At 37.6% G+C, this 25,213-nt stretch overlaps 1 protein-coding gene across 4 annotated transcripts in view; it reads right to left on the minus strand.

Moving 5' to 3' along the window:
* MTA3 (metastasis associated 1 family member 3) overlaps positions 1–25,213 on the minus strand; it is a 139,719-nt gene that overhangs the window by 60,242 nt on the left and 54,264 nt on the right. For all 4 annotated transcript variants that reach the window (XM_040551300.1, XM_040551301.1, XM_040551302.1 and 1 more), the window contains exons 8-10: positions 13,615–13,714; positions 8,217–8,405; positions 3,078–3,152 (exon numbers count right to left, since the gene is read on the minus strand). In XM_040551300.1, coding sequence (XP_040407234.1) covers positions 3,078–3,152; positions 8,217–8,405; positions 13,615–13,714 — 364 coding nt within the window. The remainder of the gene's footprint in view (positions 1–3,077; positions 3,153–8,216; positions 8,406–13,614; positions 13,715–25,213) is intronic.

Genomic DNA, 25,213 nt, shown 5'->3' on the forward strand with positions numbered 1-25,213 from the left:
ACTTTCAAGAAGAAAACAAGGAACGTGAAAACATTTCGTTGAGTGGAATGAGTCATCTGACCTTCCGGAGACACTATATAATGCTATGGCCAGGGAAAGTGCTGTATCACCAATATTTATTACTGAAGGCCTGAATTAGTTTTGCTAGACAGATTCAGTACAGACAGAGGACTTCAGTGTAACTATTTCCAGTGAGCAATCCTGGAGACTCCTGGAGTGCACTGAGGACAACTTCCTCATCCAGGTATTAGACAAACCAACCAGAAGAGATACATTAGTGGACCCGGTGCTGACCAATGCAGAAGAGCTCATTAAAGAGGTTAAAACTGGAGGAAAACTAGGTTGCGGTGACCACACCCTGGATGAGTTTGTGATCTTGAGAGATACTGGCCTGGCTAGCAGCAAAGTCAGGACCCTGAACTTCAGAAGAGCCAACTTCTAGCTGTTCAAAGAATTAGTGGATAAGATCCCATGGGACATGGTCCTTAGGAACAGAGGATCTGATCAGAGTTGGCAACTCTATAAGGTTATTCTCCTGGGAGTGGAAGAGCTCTGTACTCTCATGTAATAAATCAAGCAGGAGAGGGTCTTTTTACAAGGGCATGTAATGATAGGACAAGGAATAATGGTTTTAAACTAAAAGAGGGGAGATTTAGATTAGATGTTATGAGGAAATTCTTCACTCAGAGGGTGGTGAGGCACTGGCACAGGCTGCCCAGAGAAGCTGTGGGTGCCCCATCCCTGGAGGTGTTCAAGGCCAGGCTGGATGGGGCCTTGGCCAACCTGATCTAGTGGGTGGCATCCCTGCCCACGGCAGGGGGGTTGGAGCTGCATGATCTTTAAGGTCTCTTCCAACCTGAGCCATTCTATGACTCTACGATTTCCCTTCACCTTGACTTGAAGGGAACGTGCCCTGAAGGTGGCAGCGATATCTCCATCACCATTAAATCATTGCATTTAGATACCAAACAAGAACAACATTTCACAGCACTTATGACGTGGAAAACTTTCGTATGCCTGACATAAACCAGCTAATTCACACAAAGAAATAAACAGATAGTTAAAGGGCAAATTTTCAAGTTAAACCACATTGATACAGAATTCGAAGTCTGTATTTTATGTGTGTATAAGATTCAAGAATGTACATCAACATTTTCTTTCCCCATTCCTCAAAGCTGTTCTATCTCTCAAAGACGGTATTTAGAGAACAATGACTCCAGAATTGCCACTTTCTTACTGAACATATTTTCTCCCTGAAATCATCACAGCTTGTTCTGGTGGTGGAGGAGACGACAATGAGAACAACAAAACCACCCTACAGATACAATTTTTACTGAACTGTATTATTTTTACCATTCCAGAACAATCTAAACAACGTCAGGACAAAGTTCTGATCAGGAAGGATTACAGAAATGTTAACCTGCACAGAAATGCAGTATTCAGCCTACGCTGTTTTTCTTTTTGATGATCACGCATGACCTTGAAAAGACCATGTCTAGAACATTAAATCCTGTGGTATAATGCCATGGTCTGAGTTAGGATGTTACAACTTGATTTAGTTACAAGTAAGGCTGACTTTTATAAGAGCACTCAGGCTGTTGATGACAATAAATTCTTTTGCGTTTTATGTTTTTCCTGCATGTGAATCTAAAAACCTCATCCTATGAAATGGTACACAAACTCAGCACATCACACATCTCGACTGTTGTAGCAACAGAATCATAACGAAGCCCCACAGAACTTTAGAAAAGGAGTCTCAGAGCATTACGCCAACAACTCCAGAGCAAGTATTTCAAAAAATTTCACAGGAAACAACAATCAGTCTCCGAGCAACCTAAGAGTGTTAACAGAAGTCAATTTTCAGTTCAATTTATCCTTACTCCAAGGCTTTTGGTCTCAATAAAATCTTTTTATCTGATTCTTCAAGATCCTCTGTTGCCCGTTCCTCAAGAGCTGAGGAACAGCACAGTAAATCTTTGCTGACATCTTTTTAAGATATACAGTGCAAAAAAAAAAAAGTGCTAAAAAGTGAAATGAATGGAGACAAACTGAAAAAAACAAGCTGGAATACAGAGCAAGTTATTTTGTCTTTCTATTATCCATACAACTAAAAGATTCTAGTGATAATTCAAAACTCTACTATGTGGTAAAAGACTTTTTTCTTTATTTTCATACCCCTAAAACACCCAAACAAACACAAAATAAAACAAAAAGCCACCAAACCACAGAACAAGCTGAAGTGATCAGCTTTCTGACACGCTATAACAAAGAAGCCTGGAATGACTCCAAACACGCATCTAACAATACAGCTGTCATCGTTAGAGCGTAAAATTTATTTTCAACATGCTGTACTTAACATTGCTACTAATTATCCAAGTAAATGAGCTGCAAACTAAAACGTTAAATCATAAATTACACTGGAGTATTTTAAAATATTTTTAGTATCTAAATCAAGGAGTAAATGTATAAATAGTGCAATATATAAAAATTACTAACACTCAAGTTTTGCCTAAACCTGCTTCAAGTGGGTATCCACTATTATCTTACAATGTTTGTGCTCCAGAGGAACTCAAACATTCATTTAGAAGGATGAACACATTCACTCTGTGCACTCAACTTTGTTTTCAAATCTTGGTAATGCCAAAGTAATGTTTTAGCGTGGAGCATCAACAAAATGTTCATAACATTAGAAGCCACATTTAACATGATGTGTTTTTTGTTTTTCTTCAGGCCCATATGCAGCTTCACAGCCCAGAGAATCCGCTCTGTAGCCCATTTCCTTCTTCCACAGCACAGCAAAAACCAGAAATCACATTGCTACAAGCCAGCATACAATCCAAATGGCTTAAAAAGCTATTCACAGCTATATGGTGTACAACAGGCATCCCAGGATTTGGCAATACATCCTATGAACGGCACAAAAACACTACTCTGCAGCCTAAACTATTACCATACACCTCCCACTACATTTCTTTTGAAGAACACAATTTTTTATTCCTTAACAAGCTGAGATTTTTTGTTGTTATTTAGATAAGAGCATGGCAGACTTGTTTATGGTGAAATAGCCTTTAAATTACCTGCTGCACATATCTGTCAGTAGTTTTCCACATGTAATAATATTCAATGATACTAGTCAGCGACTTCCATGGGAGCTGAAAAACATTTGTTACAAATTAAAGTGGAAGTATACAAGTAAGGAAATAGCAGCGTTCACATTTTATTAAACACATGTTAAAACTATGTGTAGTTGATACACAATTCTTAAAATGTTCATGCATTAAATACCCACATTGGAATCTATATGCATATAAATGTATACACCACTAATAATACACAATCTTTCCTTATAATTAACAAAGATTCAGAATCCCAGCAGTATTGCACAACAAAGCTAAATGTAATTTGTTTAATTTAAGTGTTATGGTTAGACTAACTGATCAAACCAGAATCCAGTGCATCAGGAAACACAGAAAGTAGTATCAACTCTATTGTAAAGTGCCTCAGATAGACATCATCAAACAACATCAGGACTAAAATTTATCATCTTTACAAGACTGTGTTCAAGTCTCATAATAGTTTTGCTCTTACAAAATACACTGGTTATAGTACTTAATTCACTTTTTTTTTCAAGTCCCATAACAACATAGCTGCTCATATAATACTGATGGTTTTGCATAAAGCTCTGCATACTCAACTACTAAACACCGAACAAAAGGATGCTTGAAGTAGGATTTGCTCCTTGCAATAAGAGTGATACTGACACCAAGTATTCTACAGATGTCTCTGCACAAGCTCAGAGCAACTGAATTTTATTACCTTGATAACAATTTTGGTTGCACATGTTCAACAGTAAATCAAAAATGTGTAAAACTAGAATCGTAACCTAAGTTTAGAGGAGAAAACTAAGCATAGCAGCCACTTGAAATTACTAATGAATTATCTATTAAATACCATAAATTATCTCTACAATAAGAATTAGTAATTCTCATACAGGATTCACGGAATTTTCTTCATAACTTGGAGACACATTACTGTTTTATACATGGTATTTTATGGAAGCATGCATTAATACTAATGTTCATAGCTCTCCAGAGATAAGCGTCATTTTTCAGGAAATCCCAGAAAATCCAGGTGTGGAAACTTCTTTGTAATCTTACTCCACTTAGGGATTTTCTCTACGTACTGAGCCAAAAGAGCAGGTTCCTGAACCTTTTGATCAAGTTCTTAAAAGCAACAGAAGAAAAAATATATCAAGCTGCCTCTGCCAGCATGCAGGTGCTCACAGCCAGTTTTACGCTCTGCTTGCTTGCAGACACTTGGAGGAACTGAGTTTGGCTCCATCTCTGCTTGTCATAAGCTGGGATTCAGGTCCAGACTCAGCTGTGCCCAATCTCTGGTCCAAACAATAGCAGCATTGTCTATTTGCTTTTAACTAACAAATGCATAAATGATGTTGTGGTAAATAGCAACACAATTCAGTTTGTTAAAATTCTTTTACTTTCTCAGGTAATGATGCCGTACAAGAAATCTGCCCAAGTAAAGGCCAGTGACTGAGAAGCAGCAAATGCATGCACTAGTCTGCATGTCCATGTACTTCTTGACACCCAGATGAAACTGTCACCCTAACTACCTGTCATTATCAGCTAGTCCTTTTTAACTTCTCCATATTTACTCTCCTTCCTCAACACTTCTCCTATCAACACATTTGTGCCGCAGACTGTTCACCCGTACTCCAGAAAATACTTCCATCTGTCTGTTTTAACTACGACACCGGTATGTCTGTTAACTCCATAGGTAACTACAATTAATGAAAGATAATTAAGGTGGTTGGACTGGATAACCATAATCTTTTTTACACTGAGTCCTAACTCAGAAAACATGTTTAACACACAGATTTTTGTATTCTGTTTACTTGCACACCTAAATGACAAAACGCTGTAGAGGCACATGAATTGTCCTGAAGTTGCTCTTAACTGCCACAGGAACTGTGAGCAGATACTGAGTAACTTAACTCCCATTATCAGGTTTTATTAAACACTAATTGAAAGAAATGAAAATGACCTTCTACATGACATTTTTGTAGGAGAAAACCAGCAACGAGATGACAGCAAAACAAAAACAGGGAAAGGGAATTTTCCATTTCTTTGTTTTTCTGCAGGGTAAAAATGGACTACTCAGATCAGACCAGCATGAAAAACCTAGGATTTAAATTATTTTAAAATGAACATGTTAACTTTAAAGCTTAATTCCATGCTTTTCTGATGCTACAATCTAGCTCCTGTTTTATATGAACAGTTTGAGTTTGATTACCAAAGTGTTTCCTGTGGTATTTGAGTCATGAAAGTTATAAGTTCGTGAAAAATTGTGATAATGAAAAACTAAGAATTAACAAGCATAACAGCTGTCTCTTACCATTAGGAAAATAGTTATGTTTACAGAATATAAAACATTCACTCTTCTCCCATTTTACTACCCTGGGATGTGAAGTAATTCAAGTAAATTCAATTAAATTTAAAAGTTTAGGTTGATTAGGATTTAAATAGCTCCTTAAAGACAGCAGAATCTCAGCAAATGAACTGCTTTAACAGTTGATGAGTCAACAGCAGATGAATATGATTATTCAAAGGCTAGACGGTAATTTGATAACAAATGAGCTTCTCCTGTCTATTAAAAAATGGTAAACTCCCTTGCACCACTTAATTTATAATAATCATCTTGCTTACTAATATTTAATGTTTATAGCTTAAAGCTTGAGCTGCACATCGAATGTCAAAGAGTGCTAGTTCTTACTAATTGCTGGGAAAGTAAATGAGCCTGCCCTTTACAGAACTGTAATATAAGGGTTGCAACTGCAGCTGCTGTGTCTTGCAAATCTGGGCCAATTCAGAAGACAACTCCTCTGGCACATAATGACTCAGGCGGGTATTGCACAACCCTTCTGCTTCAGCATAGTGCTACCAGTCTTTCTGCTACATTCTGTGGCAGTCTTGCCTGTGCAGTGGCACCGCGGCACTGACTGCTTAGGTTCAAATTTAATCTCTGACAGCATAGGATTAGATACGAAATGGACGCTTAAAGAAATTAGCACATACGCTAGCAGTGCGTTAGCTCATTTTTTCAAGCTTTATCAACACATATAAAAGTAATTTATGAGGGATGATACCTGGTAACAGATAAATATATTCTCATCGATAATTACTGCTAAGCACTAAAAATTTCCACCTACCTCAACGTGCAGAAACTTCTCATATATCCATGACCTAAATCTTGAAGGACCATTTTAGATGATTACTCAAAACTAAATGCTTGTTTTTAAACCTCTACTGCTTTAGAATACTACACAGCATGTGAGAATATATAACTTTTACTTGGAGAAATTAAGTTATCACACAAGATTACATAATTAATACAATTGAGAGCTTCCAAATTGCATAGAATTGTATCAAGATTGTACGCACGGTTACCAATATCATATAAACTGACAAGTAAAACAGATATTCTTCAAATGTTTTAAAAATGACACTATTTTTTCAAAAGGCTAAAAAACAGTGACTAAGGCTAGACAACACCCCTGGTTTAGCTAAAAGTGACTATAAGTGATTACTGCCCTATATCCATTTCTGCTGTACTCTGACTCATCATTAATGTGTCCTTCATAGGCTGTGCAACCCCATCTCTAGATCTCTTTCATTCTGGTAGGAGGACAAGGGAAAAAAGGACTTACATTTTGGGAAGGAAAATTCACTGATAAAGGGAGGCTATCAGGAGTCTACCTGAGATAAAACTGAACATTTTAAAGAGCTTCTAGTGAAGTTACTTGAATATCTGGCATTTGAACATTAAAACACAAAAGCTATTTCTGCAATGCATCAATTTAATGTATGAGTATCAACAGAATTTAACTACGTGCAACATCTCACAATTATACAGAAAAAAATTACATAAATACCAGAGACAAGGCTTAAACTTACTTGGTCACAAGCTGCATTAGAACTCAACTTGTAAAAGTCTATAAAATACTCCTTTCTACTCATATTTTCTTGAATGTGAGAGCTATTTTGTCCATGATACAATTTTCAACTTCACACAATGAACTCATTGCATTGAACATTTTCTCCCTTAGGAATCTCAGAATTAAGCACACATATATAATACACCTGTTAAAATGTCAACTCTTCAGAAAAAACAATGGCCTTCCCTTCCCACATTCATTCAATTATCTGTTTCATTTCAGAACTGTGAAAGTGAAGATAAGACAGCTAAGCTCAGCGCCAAGCCTCCTCCCACCCTCCCACACACTTTCTTGGAAGGACTTCTACATTGTACCACATAGTTCTCCCTTCCTCTTTTTTAATTACAAAGATTATTAGTAACATCTGCAAAGAAAAAAAAAACTCTGAACTCTCGGAGTCAGGCAGAATGAAATTGTTGTGAAAATGTTTCAATCAACTTCAGTCTTAAGTAATGAAATTGTTCTGGCTCATATCCTAACCTTTTCACAAAGCCCAACTTGAACAATTTAGAATGACAGAGGAAATATTTTTCATTGAAAGCAAGGAGGTTCTGCAGGAAGCATGCACGAAAAAAAGCGTAAACAAATAACTAGCAATTTCAGCAGTCTCAGAACTGATTTCATTTCATTACTCTGCAGAAGAATTCAGCAAATTAAAGCTGTCCTATGGCCTGACACTTCAGTACCAAAAACTGTAGTTAAAAGGTATTGGAAAACATTTGCTTCATCTTTCAGAAGTACCAAAATATCTAATATGTCAAAATAACTCACTGCGGTGCACTTTATAAGCTATTTGAATATGAATTTCTCTCTACTAATCAAAGAAGGAAATCCCAGAGTTTCGGAAAACACTCAGGGGAGTCAGGCATGTAGCTGACAATCAATTCCACTGAAAATTGTGGAGAAGCTTCTGGAACTTTTCCAGGTCTTTGTAAACATCCTGATCAAAACACCTTTGCATATGAGATGCCCTACACCTGGTAGTAAACCACTGAACAGATTACCTTCTGCCAACGTCTTTCCAAAGAATTGCACCAAACAAGAAAGAATATTGACTCATCTGTATAAAATGTATATGCATGTTACTTACATGTATCAACTACACAAATTTCTCCTCTAGCTAATCTTCCAAACCTACAGAAAGTAATTATGCTCACCCATGCAAAAACATGTTAGCAAAGAAGTACTCTACTTCAGTACTTACAAAGTCTTGTCGAATGTCATTGAAGTCCTTCCCATACTTTTCCAATGCCTCTTCAAATAAACTAGCTTCTGATGCTGACCATTCCTCCATTTCGTCTCTACACAAGACAGGCCCTCCAAGTGGCACTAGAACACTGATGGCACTGCTCAAATCATAGTTGTGCTTATGCAACGTATCCATTGCATGAAACTAATGTGGAGAAGGAGAGAGTAGAAAAGCTTGTTTAATTAGCAGTCCACTTCAATTAACACAAATTCAGTGTATTATTTTCTGTACACCATACAATAAACCTTAACTAATGCAAAATTTAGAATCTATCTTTATTATCACAGATCTCCCGCTGTGTAATGCGAGGAAAATAAATTGTTTATTACTTAATTTGGGAAAGGAAATGCCTTAATGAAATGCTTACTAAAAATGACATTAGTCAATTAGTTCCTGTACATTACCAGCAAACATTTCTGGAGAATCTTTAGCTGGTAGAAATTGGTTTCAAGTAACCCAATAGTGACAGTGACGTACACTGACTGAGGGGCAATTTTAATTAACTTCTAAATAGTAACTGAACAGTTCCTCAGAAAACATGTGCTTAATATTCTCACTGCTGGACAAAGAAGTCATTTATTGCTTTCATTATCATCACACTGAAAAACAAGCAAGTTTTGCCCCTTGATAAACTCTAGAGATGGATAAATCTTTTTTTGTTGTTTACTTCACCTTCCTTTAAAAAAGTGAAAAAGAGCAAACAGATTATAGCATTCTTCACTTTAAAAGTAACGCTGGATACTCACAAGTGATAGGGAACATGAAAAGTAATCAACTACATCACAGATCCACCCGTAGGGAAGATGAGCAACATGCAAGTCTTTCTGACTCAGTGCCCAAAAGCCCATCATCACAATCTCAAATCATTGTGCTGAAGGAGGTATTAGATGTATAAAGTGCAATACTGTGTGTGATTGCATAACATCAGCCTCCCACGTGTTGGTCCCACCATAGTGACGAGCTGTAAGGGCAGCATGCAGTCTCTCACACAGTCCTAAACTCATCTTATGACACCTAGAACGTTGCAAGGAAGGAACAGTCTTGCACTATGTGTCAGTATAACACTTACATAGTAATTCCAGTTGAGCTTCTGCATACAAAATGTACTGCAAATAATGGTTTCTCCTTATTGTTTTTGGCTATCTCCTATGAGTAGGCTAAGTCTTTCTCCAGCTTTCAATATACCTCTTTGAAAGCTAACACGGACAAGATTCTTGAACTGTTTCATCTGCAAGAAGTAATGTCACTGTTATCCTACAATAAGTCACTTTACTTACGGTTCAAGCCAAATTTACCAGCCTTGAGAATAAGCCGTTGTTAACATGAAGTATTCTAATATGGAAATACTGTCACGTAACATCCAAAAGCCATAATCTTCAGATTAGGGAATGCAAAATTAAGTTACGGATTTATGGCTTGTCATGTAAGCAATGAATAAAGCAAGCCTAAAGATTGAACTCAGTTTATGTTACCAAGATTTAAACCTTTATTTAAATTGCAGCCCTCATGGAAAAACGGTTCTGCACATTTTCCAAGCAGCTGCTATATCTAGATCTATTCACTGACATCAATTTTCTTAAAAATGACAATGGAAGTGAATAAATCAGGACCTTGCTCTTGCTTTACATTCATTTTTCCATCTATAATAAACAACTGATTCCGTAAAGCTTTTTTCTGGTGATATTATGAAGAAAAAAAAAGGGGGGGGGGAATTGACAGAGAACTCTGTGGTAAACAGTGTCTTCACTAAACTGCTCAGTGACAAAAGACCACTGACAAGTTCCCACAGTAACACTCTTTGCCTTCTGCAGGTTTGTCAGCTCCCACCTTCAGTCAGATTCCCACACTGCCAAGAGTAAGCTGTGCCAGCAAAAGCAGAAGCAGCACAAAGACATTGCTAGCGCCCAAGACAAAGTCCTGGAGTATCTCCTTTTTATCTGCTTTACCCAAGAATTCAAGGACTGTAAGAAACAACTGATAGGAACACATACCTAAGGCTGGGGAGAACTGTCAGCCAGTGCCCCTCCCAGACAGGACCTTGAAGAACAAAGGAAGAACCACCCTTCCCTAAGCAAGTTTGCCTGGAGCACACTGTGCAGCACAAATGAGGGGTCCCACCAGATGAAAGGTATTAACCACATAGACAGAGGGAACTTCAAGTCCAAACTTAAGCAGGCAAAGCAAGAAACTATGTACTAAGCTGAAGAGGAGCAGCATGGAGCTGGAAAAAAAAGGGAGTAACAGGACACATTGCAAACAAGCTCTAACAGTTTCCAAAATAGATGCAATTTCAGTAGTCAGTCAAATAAACTAGACTGAACTGCCTCCAAAGAAGCACTCAAACTGGGAACTGAATATAGATAGAATAATTCAATCATTTTAGACATGTTTATCTTATTTGCTACATACACGGAAGTCTAATAAAATTCATTAAAACATCTTGCCATTCAAAATTGAAAGAAAGAATCTGCTCACACTTAACATTTTCAAAAGACATCCAAGAACAGATTTACTTCCTTATAGTGAAGTAGCATGGGCTCTTCAGAATAAGCCCCCAGCAAGCAGCATACACCGTAACTCTGTCAACCTCCTTTGCTTTAATGGCACTCGGTGTATGCACTGTGCAACATTTATAAATTTGAAACAGGATGTCTTTCCAGTTTCCTTCTCTTCTCAGAGACCAATTTTCATTATAAAGGAAAATACTGTGTCTGAGTGTGCCAGAAATGCAAGTTCTAGTTGTCTCACCAGTCTATCACTAACAAAAAAAACACACATACTATAAACTAAGAAGTTAAATCCATACTGTTTCATGTCTTCTAGCAACGTTTTCTGGATGATTTGGTTGTTTCCTACCTTATCTCATTACCTTCCCCAGGTTTTCAAGATAAGGAAGACTGAAAGTAGCCCCTCACTTGCTATTTAGATCACAGGACCTCCCTAATCCATACACCCCCCCCGAGTTTACTCACGTTTATAACCTGTGCTTATCAGACTGCTTACAGCCATCTCTACCTGAAACAACTCATTAGAAACACTGAAAACCCACAGACATGATGTACAGAATCCCCATTAATAACACTTCAGGTGCAAGGGTTATCCGCCGCTAAGGATACAGACAGGGTAATTTTCTCAGCATTATGCACCTACATCCCTTTCAAAGTACAAGTGAGATCCACCACAAGTTCTGCAAATGTCTGTACTAACTTTAACTGCTGCTCAAAATATGTTCCTAATTAACATAGGAAACTATGAAAGAATAACTACTAAAATGACATATATGTCTTTTCTTAACTTAGAAGGAAGTACTTTGCCAAAGAGCAAAAGAGGGTTTTAAAAAGCTGAGGGGGTAGGAAAATGAGAAAGAACAGACAGACACAATAATTAAACCTGGGGTGGCTCCTCTGGTGCCTCATTATAAGATATGCCTTTCATTAAGTGTAATGGAATTTAATGGATCATTTGCAATGGAGAAACATTTATATGGCACTCAAATGTTAAATGTATCCCTTTATTAGCAACACTGCACACGTACTTTCAAATACAAAGAAACTGCTATAAGGATGAATCTATTCTCTTAATCACTGAATACAGTAAGAAGGACGGGCATTCTGTGGGATTTATCAGAAAATCTTCATCCAAAGGAATCTTATTAAATAAAAAATGTCAAATGGAAGAGCTGTTTGATGGAAAAACTAAAGCATTTAATGTGAAAGGAACGTCAGTAACATCATATCAGCAAGCATGAAACAGAAGAAGCAGCTTTTGAATATAGAAGAAACTCTTGAAGATTACTGAAACCATTACATTTTACCAGTGCCTTCCTTTACTGCACTACAGTAGCCCAGACTAAGTTGGTTTCCTGTTTAATAGTCTTTGAGAGCACATGGTAAAATATAAGAAATTGTGTATTTCTCATCATACTAATGAATATGATTTATCTGGAATATAAGATCTGACCTACTGAGTCAGATCAGTCATCCATCTAGCCAAGTATTCTGTCCTTGTCAGCGTCACAAGGAACTGTCACTTAGAGAAAATAAGCTAGCAAATCTAAGAACTTTCTAAGGTTAATTCCCATTTCTTTCACAAGCACCTGTAAGCCCTGGGAATTAGGAATGCCAGATTGTGCATTTCTTGTTCTCCTTAGTATCTACTTATGGATCCGTTGCCCATAATTTTTCTAACCCCTTTTTTAACCTACAAACATTGTCTCTTCCCACAAAATCTTGAGGTACTGAATTCCAGGAGCTCTCAGTTACCCACTGTGTAAGGCAGTACTTCAACTATTTTAAAGTGATCTGTTAGTTTCCTTGAGTGTCCTCTAGTTCAAATACTCAATTACCTGATGAGTAATAGACCTACTTAAGGCTTAGCTATCATCTCCATGATTCCGTACACAAATATTTAAAAAAAAATAGACACCTTCTGCTGGTGCCTTTGGAAAGACAAAATCATACTTGATTCTATGAAACAGTAAGATTTTGTTTGCACATAGTTTTCCTGGCACGCTTTCATCACTGTAGCACATCTTGTCATTTCAGCTATGAATATGCAAAGACAAAACTTTGGTCTGTAATTAAAATACTTTTAAACTTTCTCTAAAAGATGTAGGTGCTTAGATGCTTTTAAATGGTAATGGTTTTAAACTAAAAGGGGGTACATTTAAATATTAGGAAGAAATTCTGTACCATGAGGGTGGCGAGGTACCGGAACAGGTTGCCCAGAGAAGCTGTGGATGCCCCATCCATCCCTGGAGGTGTTCAAGGCCAGGCTGGATGGGGCTTTGGCTAACCTGGTCTGGCGAGAGATGCCCCTGACCACGGCAAGGGGGTTGGAATCAGATGGTCTTTAAGCCTTCCAACCCAAACCATTCTATGTTTCCATGATATTATAGCAACTACTTCAACAAATCAAGTAAACATCCTAAGGATATCCTAAGTAAAATGTTCTTCAAAAAGTTGCTTACAAAGTCTGATTATTTATACTCTAGAAAATTTGTAGATACAGTTATAATAAGATATAATCTAAACAACATTTAGCTTTATTAAAATGTATTTTAAATCCCACTACTGAACTGACTGAAGCTGTGTACAATGAGTATTATCCACCCTCCCATGCAAATCATCACATGTGAAGATATATTTAAATAGATAACAAACCATTTACAGCATGACTACAAGCGCAGCCCTAGCAGGTTACAGAAAATGCACAGAATTATCTACCATATACATGAGCTTCCACGCAGGTATCTAGAGGAAAACAGACATCTGGGGGGCAGACTCTGAAGTAACAAGATACTATTGAATTCACACACATAAAAAAGTTGTAGGATTTTTAACAAACCACCTACCAGTGTGATGTCTCGGGAAGCAGCAGCTGCACTCATGTGTAAACTAGGTTGTCTGACAGAACTACTGCAGTCCAGTGCTCGAGCAAACGTGCCAACCGCACTACAACAGAGAAAGAATAAACAGTAAACCCATAAACATTTAGAAGGTTTAACCTCTTTTTTATTACCAGATTATGCCATATCCACAAAGGTGTCATTTTAAAATGTCACATTCAGATCTTTGTTAATAAAGGGTCATTTTATAAAAGCAAACCAACAAATGTAAAAATTCTGACCTTCTCCCCCCAAAAAGGAACATCCTATGTACAAGAACAACTCATTTGAAACAGCATGGAAACAAATGACATTCAGGGAAATTCTTACGTACCAATTGATTTGTTGTGAAGCCAAAGACTCGTTTTGCCTTTTTTTTTTTTTTTTAAACTGCAACTACTGTTCTTAAAAATTAGAAAGCCAAACCACTGTACAATATAATTTTAAAAAGGGGTTCATCACATTCCAGTGAGGAAATAACACTTTATTTACTTCAGTAATGCATGTCTACTACTTCCATTAGTAAAGCAAAGCACAGTAGTACCTCCAAAATGATACTTTTGTCACAGGTATAAAGTAATAATGAACAAGTGGCTCTCTCAGCCTACTTAATAAAAGCATCCCAGTGTTACTGAAACTGGACAACTTTTTCTCCAAACCTTCACCTTTTTGTTGCACCTTTGTATGTAGCATTTATTAGACGTATCACAGTAATAAAATATAAGGAATAGAGATGGATGACTAGCATGATAGTGACCGTTCTAAACTGCAAACTATTCTTCAAAGCACACAGCACATATCACATAAGATACATGGTGAAGGTAAAGATGCATAAAAGAATTTGACTGGACTGAGCATATCATAAGGAAATAAGCAAAGATACAATAACATGAGAAAGATAATTAACTGCTCCAGTACCCTGAGTTCGATAACCAATTCTCAGTGCATTGTGTCACTATGATAATTGAAAAAATGATTTGATGCAGTTACAACATGATGCAAGTCCCTCTAAATTAAGTATCAAATTACAGCACCTAACATTTTTAATATACTGTAAGCCTCTGGACTAAGGACTGATGTTTCATTCATTAATCACATCCCACAAAATTTGTGAGAGCAGAGTTATAATAATGACGTAGTCAATTAGAGATCAACACGCACAAACTGTCACGTTATTGTGTACTATAAACCTAATATTCAGTAAGAAAAAAAAACAACAGTGGGTATCAAGAGTTTTATTCACTAAGATATATTACTGATACTGGAAAAACTGGTACCGATATCTATTATCACAATTTTATCTTAAATCTCAAAACACTTAATACTGAATACATTTCAGCACTCTCTGCCAAAAACCTTTAAGACACAATTAAAATTAAATGACAGTGATTCACACACTCCAGATTTTAACTGCTTAAATTTCTAAGGGCTGTGGAGTCAGTAAACTGTATTATAAGCTACATTCAAAAGTTCTTCCAGAATCATTGTTACTTCTCTGCAGAAATAGCAAATGTGACTTTTTTTTTTTCCTTTAACAAGTTTGGCTGTTTATAAAACGTTATCCATCCAGAGATCAGTCCCAAGAGTCAGACTCTATAGTGAACACATTTCCTGATAGTCAACCTCTTTAAGCATGCTGGCATTGATAAGGGTTGTAGCTAACAATCTTTGCGGTAATCCTTCTGTCATTACTGCTCAAACCAGTAAGGCAGCATGCAGCATGACTGCATTTCCCTTCTGATGCTACCTACTAGCTTATCTTCCTTTTCCATAGTTACCGATATTTTACCATATTTCTAAAATAAAAGGAGTATGCTATGGAAATTACAAAGAATATGTTCTCAAAAGTCACTCTCTACTACATCAAGTTGCTTTCAAAATTTCTAGGCTGACTTCGAGGCCCAAGCACATGTGAATCACGTTGCCGAAAATGTAACATAAAAATTAAGATACAATATAAAGCTAGGTTTATGCCAAATAAGTGATGAAGAGGCAAGAGCTGAGGTACTAGCTGGCATCACTTGCAATGCAGTACTGAGTAGGAGAGGTTCACAACCACCAGAGGAATGCTGGGCAGGACTATGGGATGTGTGAGTGAAAAACCACCCAGAGCCACCATAAAGCACAGGCAGTGTGCCGTTTATAAGGGGGAAGGATGGGGCATCCGTGGCTGTATCTCAAAATCAACTTTCCTGGAAACTTTTGGAAGACTGAGCTTTTCACACAACCCAAGAAAATGTAGGAATTCTACAGCATTTGGCTGTTATAGTTACCTAGTCTCAAAACTTCACACAGTAATAATGCAGTGCTCTGTATAATCTAGCCACGCAGTCAAATACAAATTTAAATATTCATTTTTACAGATAGTTAAAATACGTTACTTTTTGTCTCTTTTTTTTCATTCAAAACACAGGTATGAAGAGAATATTGATATAAAGGTCAAATAATTCCTTTGTGATTTTTCCTTGCATGATTTTTTTCCCTAATAATACCAAAGAATGATTTTTAAATGAAAGAAAAAATACCTAACACCCATTTCCAGATGATACTCTATTACCTCCCAGCAAAACTAAACTTACCATTCAGCCAAAACAGCCTGAACAGCCAGACTCCAACTACTTTTTTTTTTAAACAGATTCTTTAGTGTAAGAAGACTAAGAAATGTTTCATTAAGTTAGTAAAATCCAAATAATTATAATACATAATTGGAGTCATGTTTAATTTAAGAATAACAATAAATAAACTCACAAAACCAGAAACTGTGCTCAAGCCGCCAGTAACAAGAGCGAGTAATTAAAAATAGCAAGACTTTAGACAGAAACCAACATGGTTCAATCCTCCCCAGATGAGCTCAACTCAAAAAACATACAGACAATGAAGGACACGCGTGGCTGTGAGATGGACAAGAATGATAAACTATTGGTGCTATCTACAGGGAGTGACTTCTGTTGAAGCTGTATCAGCAAGCAGGTGTAGGAGCTAGACCAAATAATCCAACGTTACCTTAGATTTTGTTTGTGTTAATTATCTTAAAGATGAATCAAGAAATTTCTCTCAAGGACTTGGAACAAAGATAGCAGCTGACAACTGTAGGACCGTAAAAAAAACCAAAATAATCTAGTGCCAGAATCTAAGACTATGGAGTAAATCTACAAATTCAGCAAAATATATCTGCAACCAAAAAAAACTGGCAGTGAACTCCCTAGGGCTGAAGTGGTTGAAGTAGTTCTTTGTCATTTTGCTGTGCCTAAGAGCCCTATATTTGTAAAAACTTCAGCTTACAAATTGAACACACAAAATACATCGCTCCATATTTCTTGAAGCCAAGTTTAAGACATTAAATTAAATACAGAAGATGGATATAGGCAGATGCAGGAATATACACTGGAAAGTAATTAGTATAGTACGCAGTGGTCTTGTATCAGTTTAAGGTTTGTAAAATGTTTTGTAAGCATGAGAGACTGTGAGAAAATAAAGGGGATGATAGAGACGGGGACCGCTATCTACTTGGAGGATCAGAGCAGCAGAGAATGAACTTTCAAGCAGTACATTTAGGTTTGAGAAGACTATGCTTGTCAAAGTCAAAGAAATTAAGTAATCAAGAAGATGACAAGAGACTGGATGCAAGTCATAGCCACGGGTATATTAAATGAGGTATCAAAGTTATTTCACAGAACTGCTGCCAAGATTTAAACACAGTCCGTGTAAAGACAACCACATACGTGAGAATCTGATGGTGTGAGGATTCATAGGGACGTCCATCACTTTTGGCACTGTTATAGTCAGACAATTACTAATTTTCCTATTAATAAAATTATTCCCTCCTTTCACTTGCTCTGTGCACTAAGCAACTAATAATTGCACTAAGATAAAAATCAAAACTGACCCCAAACTAGTTACTGTCACATACAAACAGCTCCTGCAAAACTCGAAACTTTTCAGATGTTTTGAACATTTTTGCACTATTAATATCAACAACTAAAGTTACTGAAAAATGTTGACCAATTAATTTCCTGTCAGTTTCCATTAAAATAATAATAAAAAAAGCTATTAAAACTATTACTGTGGACCTATACTCCTGCAAAATTTGAGATCCCACATCCATTCCAAAGGAATGACACATGATTTTAGTTCTTCATCTGTTTACAATGTGCCACACCCACACCTTTGAGGCAAGCAGAAGAACTGACAAAAACTGGAAGCAGCGGTTGGCAGACCAGAGAGTTGTGCTGCCATGAGAAGGAGCTTAAGCAGGTTGGAGAAATGGGCTGATAGGCATCCCAATGAAGATCCACAAGGGGGAAAGGCCGAATCCTGCACTTGGAGGGGAATAACTCCAGAAATGAGTGCACACTGGGGACCAAGCGGCTGGGAGATGCTTGGCAGAAAAGAATCTGGGCGTCCTGGTGGACAAGATGACCATAAGTCAACTACGTACCCTTGCAGCAAGGCCAGCGAACAGCATTCTGGCTGCCTTAGGAAGAGCATTACCAGCAGACTGAGGGAGGTGATCCTTCCCCTCTAGATGTGGTCTCACCAGCACTGAGTCAAGTGCTATGTCCAGTTCTATGTTCCCCAGCACAAGAAAGGTAAGATAATGTTAGAACAAGTCCAGCAAGGGTCATCAAAACAAATAAGGAACTGGAAATCTATCATTTGAAAAAAAGCTGAGAAACCTGGTGTTGTCTACCCCAGAGAAGAGAAGGTTTGGAGAGGATCTTATTCACATCAACGTAATGGAAGACAGTAAACAATACTGAGCCAGATTCTTCTCAGCAGCACCCAGTGAAACAAAAAAATGCTATGAACAGAAAATTGAACACAGAAAGTCCAATTTAAACACTTGAAAAAATCTGATAGCGGTCAAACATTGAAACAAGTTACCCAGAGAAGTCATGCAGTCTCTATTCATGGAGATGCTCAAAAGCCTACCCAGCATGAACCTCTGCAACATGCTCTACTTGACCCTGTTTTGAAAAAGGGGTTGGACTAGGTCATCTCAGAGATGCCTTCCAATCTCAACCATCCTGTAACTCTCTATGAACTCCAGGAACTATTGTAATAATACGAACAGGACTGAAGACAAAGAGGCAGTAATTTTCAAATTTTCACTTAAGGTTAGTATTAGAGGGCTGCCAATGTAATTATCAAGCAGCAACAGCAAGAGACTGCATAAAAGATTCAATTTCTCATCAGCAACTAGTTCTGAAAAAGGTTGTTACTTACCAAAGAAAACCTGGAACCATGGTGATTATAATCAGCATAAACAGTCACTAGTCTCACAGGTAGCAATAGCACTCCAGCATCAAATCAGATCCAGAAAGTTCTGGGTCCAGCTGTTTTTCTTCTGCCTTGTATTCTCAAAAATCCAGGCGAGACAGACATCCTTTGTAACATGTCTATTTTCAAATAGTTCCCTTGTCAACATTGTTTTTCTGTTTCAGAGATATGAGATGAGCAGTGTGTATACTCCAGAAAAATTTGTTTGTCCTCCAGACCACCTTTATATATCTGTGAATCTGCAAATTCAGTTTTCCTCACATATTTGCAAAATAATGAATGAGGTGCCTCACATCTGAGTTAAAAGTGCTTGAGCAAAGTAGCTGAGTAGATCTTTGGTGGTTTTCTACATATTAGGAAAGCTTTTGTTTTGCTTATTACACCAATGTTCCCATTCACTATGTGTTGGAAATGGTCCTAAAAATGACCTCTTAGCCTGCTATCAATAACAGCATTTTAAAAAACAGCCAATTAATACCTGACTGCTCCTTTGAGAGTCTTACGTTACTTAAATTCTTGGAAAGAAGAAAAAGTACCTCTTGGAGATGTATTTAATCAACACAATACTAATTAAAGTTGAAAAATACCCCTGAGATTTTTACTACTGGATAATGAAAAATCTGACATGAAGAACATAGTAATAGTAAAATGATGCTGTTCCAGAGGGCACATTTTCACTGCAGTTCTAAGCAACTGTCTGTCCAGTGCTATGCTTCATTATTCTCATTTCAGAGGTTTAGAGCGCAAGAGAGATGACAAGATAAACACAAAATCACCTGCTGCTACTCTTTGAAAGACTCTCTAAGTCAGGGTGGGGAGTAGCATTATATGTAATGTCCCCCCCATGTGTCACAACTAACCTTCAATTTCATTATTAAGTAAAAATTGAAGATATGTGAAATACTTGTTATTCAACAGAAATACTGATAGATACAAGTAGTTTAAATCACCGGATACGATTTCAGCCATTATTTGTACACTGACCTGCAATTTCATAGTCAGAGTATGATACTTACAGCCTCTACCTATCATCCCCTCAAAAATAAGGTCCAAGAAAATGCTGCTGCTTAGATTTTTCTTTGTAAGGCAACAGGTCAAAATTAACAAAACAAATGAAAAAGGAAATTCACCTCCAAGTCTGAATTAGTTACTTTCAGATTAATTTGGTCAAGAACAATTATAGTAAGGATAAATGCACAAAGGAATAAACTCGTTTTGGCCAAGCATGACAGACAGGTAGAAACACAGTATTTTTCATACTCCTAGTACACTTGATGTGAACATATTTTTTAATTTTAAAACCATCTGTTTACCATTAAATGTTATAATTTGCCTCGCTGTTAACAAGGTGAATTCTAGTCTTACCAGTGCTGCACCAGCATCAAGATTTTTCACCATCTTTACCACAATTTTATGTTGCAATTCAGCCATTAAATTTCTTTACCTCTTTAATCAACTCCAATTCCTCTTACTTCTCATCTCCTAAAAAGATTCCTGAAGCACATCAATATTGAAGCTTTCAAACCAATGACTTTTTATGTATTTATTTTCATTGATGAGCTTGGGGAATCTTGTGAGCTGCCGCTAATTATGTTGAATCATCTTGCAAGAGCAGTAACAGAGAAGATTATTTCAGCACACTTTTAGATAAAAATACAAATTAAAAGTAAGTTTTTACTTATCGTCCTCTGTTGAAGATTTATTTCTTTTCCTGAATGTGAGTAAACATTACTAATTGAAGCTGCATTGTATTCCCTTCCTCGTTGTAAGACGAATTGTGTAATAAATACATCTCCATATACTATGAACATTTACAATTAAATCAATAGTAACCAACAGAAAATTAATATAGTCACTGTCTTGGAGAAAATGGAAAAGCGGAAACAACACTGGAAGGATCAAGATCTAATACAAATGACTAAACACAAATTTCCATTCTTCTCTGATTCTACATCAAAAATTAAGCAAGCATGAAAATGCAGGAAAATATTTTAGATTAGCCAGAGATATTAAATGACATTTTCATGTCAAAGAAATAAAATAATTAAATTTTGAGGTAGAGATCAAATGTTTTTAAGGGTGTTTTAATTAGTCTTCTAAATACTGTTTGAGTAAGAAATTAGCTAGGACCAGAAGTGTCCTTCTGGAAAACAGCTTGGTTTAGAGATGTGTTCCTTCTGGAAGACTATGTCAATGACCTAATTAGATAAAGCAGAATAAAAGAACTAAGCTGTTGACCTAACATATACTTCATGATGTGGTGAAACTAAACAGAATTAGGAGGTACCAAGAACTTACCATGTAATGAGTTGTAGACCAAATTAACAGACAAAGTAAACGAAAATGAAAAAAAAAAAGGGGGGGGGGGGGGATGCTGGGAGCTGGGATGTCCAGATCTACAGCTCTTGGCATCTGTCCAGACTGGAACCTAAAATTCCTCCTAAACTTGAGTCTGCTCAGGACCCTTTTCAACTCCTTGACAAAATAAACAAACAAAAAACATATACACAATAGGAAAGTGTCTATTTCCTAATACCATGGAATATTATGGAGTTTTCACAAGGTAATTCAGTATTCTGTGTATATTAGGAATGACTGAGAGAGATGATTGGAGAAGACTGTGCATTTATATTAGTGTTCAAGTTCAAATTAGGATTGGAATTTCAAAGTGAGCATCTCCAGCATCTACACTACTGCACTCTGTCCAACATCAAAATTATCCTGGAGCACACAAACTGGATTTCTGTTAAACACTAGTTTCACATACTAGTAGTCCACAGGACCAGACTGGAGGTAGCCTCAAAATAAAACTGCTCAAGATGTGCACAGTACTGTAAATGCTGGTTTGTGAGCACCAAACATTTTATTCTACAAATAGATTTCCACTGGACTGTACTATTTGCTAATGTAGACAGATCTATAAATGGCTGTTGCAGCTTCTTGGATCCTGTTCTTTGAAGCCAGTAGACACAAAAGAACTGTTGTCAATACATATGACAGGATAAAAATTGGTTATTAAAGTTTTATCTTATTTGAATGGAGTGGAAAAAGGTGTTAGAATTCTCATTGCCAGAGTATAACTGTGACAGTGTGTTACCCAAAAAACAACTCAAAACCAGAACACATCATTTTGATGCCTCCAGCTTCTAACAGTTGCTTTTGCTACTTCAAGCAAGAGCCCTTGTCCAAATTATGCTTCAGCAGCAGCACTGTTGTACTTTCAAGATTTTTAAATCCACAAGATCAAGTAAGAGTCATCAGAGAGCTTGAGGTTAAGGATCTTTCCTGACAAGTACTCTTAGACTTTGCAAAAGCTCTGTAGATTTTTCTGACGCTGCTGCCTCTGATTTCTGGAAAGGACATGCATGTTTTTTTTCTTTATATCCAGCAGATTATTGCATGCTAGTATTTAACGACCAAAGAGACAGGACCAGGGACTGACCAAGCATATAAACATAGGATAAAAGGCCTTTTACTCCTGATACAGTACTCAAATCCTGTCAGAATAAGTGGTCAAAGCCAAATCTAAGTGTTCTTGCAAATGTGCAACACAAATAGAAAAAGAACCACCTCTTAAAGAACAAAGCGTGCTTGGGTGGCTGAAAAAGCTGATGCCTGTAAGTTCAAAAGCAACTCTTTCTTCAATCAAAGTAGACTGAAAAAAAATGAGAAGAAATACTCAATGCCCCTGATTTAACATTCAAAAGGGCTTTTAAAATGTCATATACACGTTGCATATACCCACTTAAACAAAATTACATATAGGAAAACATTTGAGGAAATTTCTTAATACCAGAATTTTAAATTTGCAAAAATCAAACAACTTCTAAGTAATAGAAATAACATTCTTATTGGAAACCCAGCAGGCACAGCCAATGCCCAGATAATTGCAGTCAGTACACAGTAGAGATCTGAGTCTGTAAGCACAGTTTATCAAATCATAATATTAACTCTGTTACTCAAGTAGCTTTTACTGGTACAGTATAATAAAAGCTTTTGCCTACAAGTATAAAACATACTGAATTAAAACCTGCCACAATTGTCATAGGAGAATTGTTGCTCCAAAAATCAGTGGAAGTCTGTCAGGGAACTACTTAGTGCAACAAAAATCTGCTCTTGCAGCCTGTGAAAATAAGTATATAGGAGCTTGGAAAGAGTTTGTCTGTTGAAAAGTAGCAAAGATGAGTGGAGGTTTGTGGAAGACCATCAATAAAGTGACAATCTCTAATAAGGTGTTGGTCAGCATTAGTGATTGACCTATCACAGAATCTTGGTATGGCCAGGACCCATTCTAACCATAACAGAGACCCTGTGAACAGAAATTTATCAGCTTTTAAATGAATGCAGTCTTGATCAGGACGTGCACAGCACTGCACAGGATGTCTTAGATAAGGGGAAGAAGAGTTGTTTTTTCAAGAAAAATTCAGTCATTTATTCTCTATCACTTCCCAGTAGACTGCTCTGTGGTACCAACGTTCTCTTCTGGAAAGATTTTCAGCTTCACAGTATACTTCTTAAACTCCCCAGTGTAGTTGCAGTACGGGAGATTGAAGGATGTGAAGGCAATAAATGAACTCTTCAAAGATGCACATAATCAGTTTTATAACTCTTCATCTTTGCACACAGTATTTTGAAGGCATTCTGTGTTGTCTGCCCATACACACGCAGATATTGCTGGTATTAAAAGTAGTCCTATTTTCTGTGTTATGTTCTGTGGAGCACCCACCAGGCATTGTAATCTTCTGAAAAGATGCATGATCACACTTACACCCCTTTGGCTTGATTGGAAATTCAAAAGAGGCAGGCAACTTTTACTATATAAAAAGGACACAGCGCTACTAAGTGAGGGAGAAAGAAACATAGCTGGATCAACATTTACCAAGATCTACCATCTACCAGATCTACCATTGACCAACAGAAGCCAGTAGATGTAATCTTTTGGGATTTCTACAAAGCTTTCAATACTGTTTCTCACAGTATCCTTCTGGACAAAATTTCCAGCGTACAGTTAGACAAGTACACAATACAATGGGTGAACAACTGCCTGATGGGTCAGGTTTATAGGAAATGGGATTGCATCAGGCCAGCAGCCAGCCACTGGTGGGGTTTCCCAGGGCTCTGTTTTGGGGCCAGTTCTCTTCAGTGTTTTTACAAGTGATCTAGACACAGGACTTGAATGCATACTAAGTAAGTTTGCAGATAACACTAAATTAGGAACAGCTGTTGAATCTGTCAAGGGTAGAGGGGCCTTGTAGAGCGATCTTAACAGACTAAAGGGCTAGGCAATCACCAATTGCATGAAATTTAAAAAGAGTAAGTGCCAGATTCTGCACCAGGGAAAGGCTAACCCTAGATTTACGTACAAGTTGGGGGACAAGAGACTGGAGAACAGCCCCAAAGAAAGGAATCTAGGGATTCTGATTGACGTCAAGTTGAATGGGAGTTAACAGTGTGCCCCGGCAGCCAGGAGGACTAACCGTACCCTGGGGTGCATCAAGCACAGCACTGCTAACCAGTCCAGAGAAGGGACTGTCCAGCTCTGCTCTGTGCTGGTCCAGCCTCCCCTCAAGCACTACGTGCAGTTTGGGGCCCAACAATGCAAGAAGGACATAAAACTATTAGAGTGTCAAAAAGAGAACTAAGATGGTGGCCTAGAGGGAAAGATGAATGAGGAGCGGCTGAGGCCCCTTGGTTTGCCCAGCCCAGAGCAGAGCAGGCTGAGGGGAGGCCTCATGGCAGCCTGCAGCTCCCTCACGAGTGGAGCAGAGGGGCAGGTGCTGAGCTCTGCTCTCTGGGGACAGCAACAGGACCCGAGGGAACGGCATGGAGCTGGGACAGGGGAGGGTCAGGCTGGGTGTTAGGGAAAGGTTCTGCACCCAGAGGGGAGTCAGGCACTGGGACAGGCTTCACTGAAGCAAGTCTGCCAGAGGTTCAAGAAGCATTTGGGCAATACTCTCAGACACAGGACCACCCAAAAATCAGGACTTTTGTGGACCTAGGAGTTGGTCTCCATGATCCTTGTGGGTCCCTTTCAACTCAGAATAGCCTATGAGTCAATCAAAACTGGAAGAGTAAGACAATCAGTCAGCAACCCATTTCACCGTACACATAAGCTGGAAAATATAAAGCAATTTCTCCCTCCTTCTCCCCCCCCAGCTCCTTCTTGAAATGTTTTTTTCAAATGGGAAAAGGAATAAAGAACAAAAATTGGAAACAACATGAATAGAATATTTGCCTAATAAGATTTGACACTATGCTCTGCAACCAGGTTAGAGGGAAAAAAAAA

This window comes from Cygnus olor, chromosome 3 (assembly GCF_009769625.2).
Source record: "Cygnus olor isolate bCygOlo1 chromosome 3, bCygOlo1.pri.v2, whole genome shotgun sequence".
NCBI classification, from domain to species: Eukaryota; Metazoa; Chordata; class Aves; order Anseriformes; family Anatidae; genus Cygnus; species Cygnus olor.